The 7,802-nt window shown below is 29.3% G+C and overlaps 1 protein-coding gene across 1 annotated transcript; it reads left to right on the plus strand.

The window, feature by feature from the left end:
* The first annotated feature begins 872 nt into the window (after window positions 1-872).
* LOC112503478 (bidirectional sugar transporter SWEET16-like) lies at window positions 873-3,921 on the plus strand. The gene is made up of 6 exons (XM_025107509.1): window positions 873-984; window positions 1,082-1,118; window positions 1,248-1,458; window positions 1,552-1,713; window positions 3,267-3,386; window positions 3,484-3,921. The coding sequence occupies exons 1-6, from the start codon at window positions 948-950 to the stop codon at window positions 3,796-3,798; spliced, it is 882 nt and encodes a 293-aa protein (XP_024963277.1). The 5' UTR covers window positions 873-947; the 3' UTR covers window positions 3,799-3,921.
* Window positions 3,922-7,802: the final 3,881 nt, after the last annotated feature.

Genomic DNA, 7,802 nt, shown 5'->3' on the forward strand with positions numbered 1-7,802 from the left:
TGAAATACAAACTTCAATTCTGGCAAAAAAAATCCATATTAGCCTATTATAGAGTGAAAAACAGGTAAATCACTTATTCTAGATCTATAAACAAAGAAGTGAAAAATGAGGAAATAAAATGACTCAATGTTGAGATATAAATGAAAAACCATCTAAAGGAGAAGGAAAGAGTGTTTAAGCACTAAATAATTAGTACGTATCAGGTATTCACACTGATCCTTCTCGTATGGCTCTAATACCAAATATTGAGTATCTCTCTTATACGAAAGCAATTGAAGCCAAACTCCAAAAGATAATTCATTATGAACAACCAAATGGACTTTAAATGCAAGATACATTACAGATAGAAAAATAACTACCGCTCCTAAGAGAACAAGATAAAAACGAGACCGAATAAAAAACAACTAATATCCCTAAACAAATGGGATTTCGCTCCAAATCCTAGCTGACCAAGTCCAAGGAAAACATGTATAATTAGACACAACTTGTTTTAAATCATATATACTGCTGCCCAGAGTGGGGACGTAAAAAGGGGATCCTATCAACTTGTTCCTACCTGAGATAATAAGCTCATGAGCTTGGTCTTACTTCATTATCGAGAAACGAAAGAAGACTTCCATCTCCATGTTTAACTCATACGTAGCTCCCTTCTTTTACCAGTGCCTTTTAAGACACAAAGGTGCTGAATTTAAACATTTCCATGTACAAATTCAATGTACAAAGATCCAGTGTGAAGTTGGTTTGGTTGGATGATACATTAATCATACATCTTTATATATAGAAAACAACAATCCCACATGAATAAGAAAACGAAAAGGAAAATACCCTAAAAATCATGATCAGAAAAAGCCAAAGGAAAATGGACAACACTTATCGGACCACCACTTCAACTACATAAACGTGTCTCTCTTTGGAAGCAAAGAGGATATCGCAAATCCTTATCTTCCATGGCAATCACCATAAGCTTCCTTCTTGGAATTATTGGTACCTCGATCTACTCCAACTTTCATTTAATTTCAGTTTCTATTTTCATTCAAGTATTTTGTGATTGATTCTTGTAATGGGTTGCTTTTTGTTGCAGGTAATCTGATCTCCATTCTTATGTTTGCTTCACCAATGTAAGTGTATATATATATATATATATATATATATATATGTATGTATGTATGTGTGTGTATATGTCGTTTTTTAGACATATCGGGTTTTTTTTTGCTAATCTATGTCGAATGTATGTGAACTGGACTTAGAGGGACGTTTAAGCGTGTCATCAAGATCAAATCGACTGAAGATTACAAAGGAATTCCATATATAACGACGTTATTGAGCACAAGTTTATGGACGTTTTATGGGCTAATGAAGCCGGGAGGACTACTTGTAGTGACCGTGAATGCCATTGGATCGGGCCTTCAACTCATTTACGTTGTTCTTTTTCTCACGTATGCTCCTAAACGCAAAAGGGTGGGTAAATTATGTTTTCACCAAGAAACTCGTTCTTCAGAAGTGTTTATTTTTGTTGTTGTTATGATAATTCGGGATTATTTGACATTTTAGATGCAATCGTTGAAGTTGGTGGCGGTATTAAATATCGGTTTCTTTGGGGGTGTCGTTGCGGTGACGCTAGGAGCTTTTCACGGTAACGAACGGCTTTTGATATCGGGCATCATATGTGCCGGTTTAACCATCGGCATGTATGCTTCACCTCTATCGGCCATGGTATGTAAACTAGCTTCGTTTTTACTTGTTTTATTAGTTTGAAACAAAATTACAAATATTTGTACAATATCTATACTATATTATAAAGAATTTGACAAAAACTCTTAAAAACCATTTTTTATGCATGAAGTACTGTGTATTAATGCATACTAGAAGGGTACTCGCACAATGCAGCGAAATACATCTTGATTTTAATATTTTATTTTATTTTTTTTACTCAGTCGATGTTATAATATGGTCTTATGTAATTTTGAAAATGCGATAATGTTTTTATTTTTTTAATAAAATATATAATTAAAAGATATCATAAAATTTTGACAAAAATATATCGATATTAGTATCAATTTAACTATTTAAAATTCCTATTTTTTGTGTAATTTTTAATTCAATTTTTTTATTATAATTTAATTTAGATTCAATAACGAAGTAATTTATATTTGGTTTAATAATAAAATTTTTTTATAAAGATAATAATTAGTTATTTTGTTAGAACTCGATAATTATTCTAATTATATTTTTGATTTTTTATATTTTAAAATGAGATGTTTATCCTCTATTTGATTATGTTTATCCTCAGTTACTTACACGAATTCAAACATGAAGCTTTAATAAGTTGTACTTGTGCATAATTTACTTGTAATCTTGAATTTTAAGTAATATGCATCAATATACGGTACTTCATGCATAAAAAATGGTTTTTTAAGAGTTTTTGCCAGATGCTTTATAATATAGTATATATATTACTTAAAATCTAAGATTACAAGTAAATTGTACGTAAGTACAACTTATTAAAGCTTCATTTTTGAATTCGTATAACTAACTGTAGATAAACATAATCAAATACAGGATAAAATCTCATTTTAAATATAAAACATCTAAAATATGATTAGGATAATCATTGAGTTTTAACAAAATACTTAATCATTATTTTTATAAAAAATTATATTATTAAATCAAAAATGAATTATTTCGTTACTAAATTTAAATTAAATTTTAATAAAAAAATTGAATTAAAGAAATTACAAAAAAACAAAACTTTTAAATAGTTAATTTGATACTAATATTGATATATTTATTTTCAAAATTTTATGATATCTTCAAATTTATATTTTATTCAAAAACAAAAACATTATCCCTTTCTCAAAACCACATAAAATTGTATTAAAACATCTACAGAGACGGAATAAAACGAAACACTAATATCGAGATTTATTTTGCTGCATTGCGCAAGCACCCTTTTAGTTATAATAAATAACTGAATGAAACAAAATATACCAAAAAATAGTTTTGTAATTTCTAATTTTACATTCATGTCAATATAATGATTCTTCAAATTAGCAAAACATATTAAAAAAAACCACTTGTAAATCTATTTGTTTAAACATGAATTTTGAAAAAAATAAATTATGATAAATTATTTTTATTTTACAATAAAATTTTATATTTAGGTACACGAGTCACAACTAGTAACGGTAAAGAACTCTAATTTAAGAGCAAGTACTATGGTAAATTAACTTTTTAAATATATATGGATCATATCGTTCATGTGACAGAGGACTGTCATAAAGACAGAAAGCGTCGAATATATGCCATTCTTCCTCTCATTCTTTCAATTTCTCAATGGTGGTGTATGGGCTGCTTATTCTTTGCTCGTAAAAGATATTTTTATTGGAGTAAGTTTTCTACTTTCATCACTTGTATCATCTTTAATAACGATAGCTGAAAGTACTGAAATAATTAAACTCTCGGTACATATTCTTCTTAATTAAGGTACCTAACGGGATTGGATTTGTGCTCGGATCATTCCAACTAATCCTCTATGCAAGGTACAAAAACAAGTCATCATCGCAAAATTCAAAAGAGGAGATGGAGGAAGAGGGCTCGGTACACCTCTTCAAAAGCAAAGTCGAAATGCAAGACGTGGAACCTGGACCTGATGAGCAAACCCGAACTCTTGGAAAAGTTCGAAGCCTCCCAAATCCATCTCGACAACATAGCTTTCAAAGGCTTGCGAAGATAAATTCCTTAAGCCCGAATAAACTCCGTACAAGTTTGTCAAGTGAAAGCGATGTAATCAAGAATTAGCCACACAAGCCACATCTAACACAAAAGTTGGTCATGTGCAAGCGTATCAATAAATTATTAGTTCGGTTATTACAAAATCATATACGCAATTTAATATCATATATACTGAACTAATTTGATTTGGTTAGTTTTGGTATGATTTAATTAGGTCGTTTATTATCGTATAAATGCATCTTATATGCAATAAAACATTTCATATAATATTTTTAACATAGAAAATTAGGGGGGTTTACGGAGTGGTTTAGAGTCAAACAACATACCGCACGACACATGCCTCAAACTGTAACAAAACTCCACCGCCAGATGCAGTGCGGTTTGTACCTAACGCATTTCAGTCCAATAATTATAAAAATCATAACATCAAAATAAATTCAACAAAGATGTGTCTTCCATACAAAAAGAAGTTCAATTACGTTCGAAATATGTGATTAAAAATATTGAAAAACAAACTAAAATGTTTTATTCAAAATACATTTAAAAAGTAAAATTCAAAATAAAATCGAGGATGACGTAAGACTAGGGGTGAACACGGGTTGGGTTGGGCGGTTTTTGACGTTTTTACAACCCAACCCAATTACGGCGGTTTGAAAAATCTCAACCCAACCCAACCCATTCAAAAGTATAACCCAACCCAACCCAACCCTTGCGGGTTAGGGCGGGTTGGGTTGTGTTGGCGGGTTACTAAAACTTATAAAATTGTCAAATGAAATATGATAAATAATACTAAAAGTATACCAACAAAGTCATTAGTTATTACAATCATCTAAAAATATATATAAAGACTAAATCCTCAAGTCTTGAAATCAATTTTCAAAAATCAAAAGTTTGATACGAGYAATAGACTTTCCATTTCCATATGTTAAATGCTCAATAAAGTACAACCGTCTTTGACCTTCCCGACTCCGATGTTGCATTCTCCTTGAGCTTGTCTACATTTCAAAAACAATATTAAACAATTTATTAAGAACATGTAACTATATAAGCATGAAAAAAGAACCATCGTTAAGTTTACCTTCTTCAAGAAAGTCATAAGATGAAATTTCATCTAAAAACTCACTTATTTGAATCCCCTTATTGTTCTCTTTCAACCAACTTTGTGTGCATACAAGGGCCTCCACCATTTTTGGACTCAAAGAGCTTCTAAATGAGTCTAAAATACGACCGCTAGTACTGAAGGCGGATTCAGATGCTACAGTAGATATAGGTATAGCAAGAACATCTCTAGCTATCATAGACAAAATGCTATACCTATTAGTATTATCTTTCCACCAAAGTAATACGTCAAATGATGTTTTTTGATTCATAGATCCATCAACCATATATCTATCAACGTCGTTCATGTTTTCCGGCACGTCCATTTGTTGTTGTTGCAAAAATGATTCCAATAATCTTTTTCTTTGAGATTCTTTGGAATCATTCTTTGGTGGTGATTCTAGTTTGGTAGCCTATACAAAAAAAAAATGAATATAAACTCAACAAACGATAACATATTAACATGCATAATTAAATTTTAAAAAATGAGTAACTAACCTCATCACCATCTTTACCACCTTGTGAATATTGATTATATAACTGATGAAGAATTTGTTCCACCTTAACAACAAGCTTAGCAACAGTTTGAGCATCATATAAGGACTCAAAACAAAACTTCAAATACTTCAACTTATACCTCGGATCAAGTACAATTGCCAAAAACAACATGGGATTGATGCGATCTGGATCACCCCACCCAAGCAAACAAGCTTCAATAACCTTACCAATTGTCTCACCCTTATGATTTGAAATCTGACAAAAGTTTATAATTCTTTTCCGTAAATGCCAATTACTATCAATGTAATGTGCAGTGAGACACATATAAGACATTTGTGTGGAAGATGTCCAACAATCAGTTGTTAAACATATTCTTTGACCGACCTTTGTCAACTCTTTCTTCAATTCAATCCTCTCATTGTAAAACAACTTATAAACATCTCTAGCAACAGTCATTCTACTAGGAACACCAAATTTTGGTTGCAACTCATGAACAAGTTCCCTAAATCCTTCACCCTCTACAACACTAAAGGGTTGTTCATCCTTAAGCACAAACCTAGCCACGGCTTTGCGACATCTATCTTTATTAAATGACACCTCATTTTCATTGATAGTATGAAAGTTAAGCGGCGGGTTGGCGGTTTGGGTTGGGTTACGTTATGCCAACCCAATTTCAACCCTTCTAATTAGCGGTTTGGCGGTTTAGCGGTTTGGCGGGTTCGGTTTAATCCGGTTGTTAGCGGTTTGGGTTGGGCGGGTTTCGCGGGTTGACGGTTTTTTGTTCACCCCTACGTAAGACAAAAGACAAAAAACCGAAAAACTAATGGACAATCAATAATCTCAAAATATTCACAATCAATATATAACTAAAAGCATATTGCAATCAATACAGTAATACGTATAAAAGATAGAGGGAACTTATAGTTTATAAGATAAACAAAACGAATAAAGTAAGTGTATCGTATTCATTGTATAACAAAATGGAATATCAAATCAAAATTGTAACTAAAATTAACTATTTAATCCAAAATGAATTAAAGTAATCATAAATAAAAACCATGTAAAGAAATTTCTTTATATAATTATCCCCAATGTTCCAACATATCATTTTTTTAATCAATGTAAGATAGACAAAGTTAACTACAATTCAATATTCTGGAATTTTCAATTTACATTGTGTCATATTATTTCTTTTGGTTCTTACTTATAGATTATAGATATATAAATTATATATTTAAAGATTTAAAGGTTTATTAAATTATTATATGTAACTTATATATAAAAAGTAAATGAAAGGTTCACTCATTTAATGATATGTTTTATTTTAAATAATTCAAAATTTTGAAAAAATAACAACTAATGATTCTAACTCTCTCAAGATGTCACATCATCTTTTGATGATTCTCTTTTATATATACTAGAATGGTACTCGAGCAATGTAGCGAGATACATCTTGATTTTTATATATATTTTTTTATCTTAGTCGATGTTATGATATGGTTTTATGTGATTTTGAAAATGCGATAATGTTTTATTTTTGAATAAAATATAAATTTGAAGATATCATAAAAATTTGACAAAAATATATCGATATTAGTATCAAATTAATTATTTAAAATTTCTTATTTTTTGTGTAATTTTTTAATTATAATTTAATTTAGGCTCAATAACGAAGTAATTTATATTTGGTTTAATAATATAAATTTTTATAAAGATAATAATTAATTATTTTTTTAAAACTTGATAATTATTCTAATTATATTTTAAAATAAGATGTTTATCCTTTATTTGACTATGTTTGTCCGCAGTTAGTTACACGAATTCAAACATGGAACTTTAATAAGTTGTACTTACGCACAATTTACTTGTAATCTTGAATTTTAAGTAATATGTATYAATAAACAGTACTTTATGCATAAAAAATGGTTTTTAATATTTTTTTCTCAAATGCTTTATAACTTAATTTTTTTTCTTTCTAAAACACAAAATAATATATAAGAATAGAGAACCTGTTTTTATGAGAACTCTAGCATGTGAGTTTTCTCCAAAGACAAACATAAACAAGAACAAAATGATTATATAAGTTTAGAAAATTCTATCAAGATTGAAAAAGTCAAAAAATATGACACTGAAAACAAAGGAAAATCAAAGGGTGAGTATTTCAACAGTTATGTTATAATATTTTCTAAAATAAAGTACTAAAAGCTAAAATCACTAAGGCATGATTTGGCAAAAATAAGTTAACTTATTTTCTGAATACATGTTTGCATGCACATAAGCTAGCTTATTGAAACGCTACTTGGAGTAGTGTTTTGGTAGTTTATTGTCATTTTTTCCATCCATAACTCTCATTAATATTAATTATTATTATTAATTATAAATAAATATTAATAAAATTTAGATATTACTAATATTAATAAATATTAATTATTAAGTAATATAAATTAAAAATTAATTTTAATTATACATTATAC

This window comes from Cynara cardunculus, unplaced genomic scaffold (assembly GCF_001531365.2).
Source record: "Cynara cardunculus var. scolymus isolate 2C unplaced genomic scaffold, CcrdV1 Un_Scaffold_3088, whole genome shotgun sequence".
Lineage (NCBI taxonomy): Eukaryota > Viridiplantae > Streptophyta > Magnoliopsida > Asterales > Asteraceae > Cynara > Cynara cardunculus.

Excerpts from the sequence above, each read along its gene's own strand:
- LOC112503478 (XM_025107509.1), top strand. The coding sequence starts at position 948 with ATGGCAATCACCATAAGCTTCCTTCTTGGAATTATTG. Across the intron at positions 1,459-1,551 it reads ATGCTCCTAAACGCAAAAGG|ATGCAATCGTTGAAGTTGGT; the intron begins GTGGGTAAATTA and ends TTGACATTTTAG. Across the intron at positions 1,714-3,266 it reads CTTCACCTCTATCGGCCATG|AGGACTGTCATAAAGACAGA; the intron begins GTATGTAAACTA and ends TTCATGTGACAG.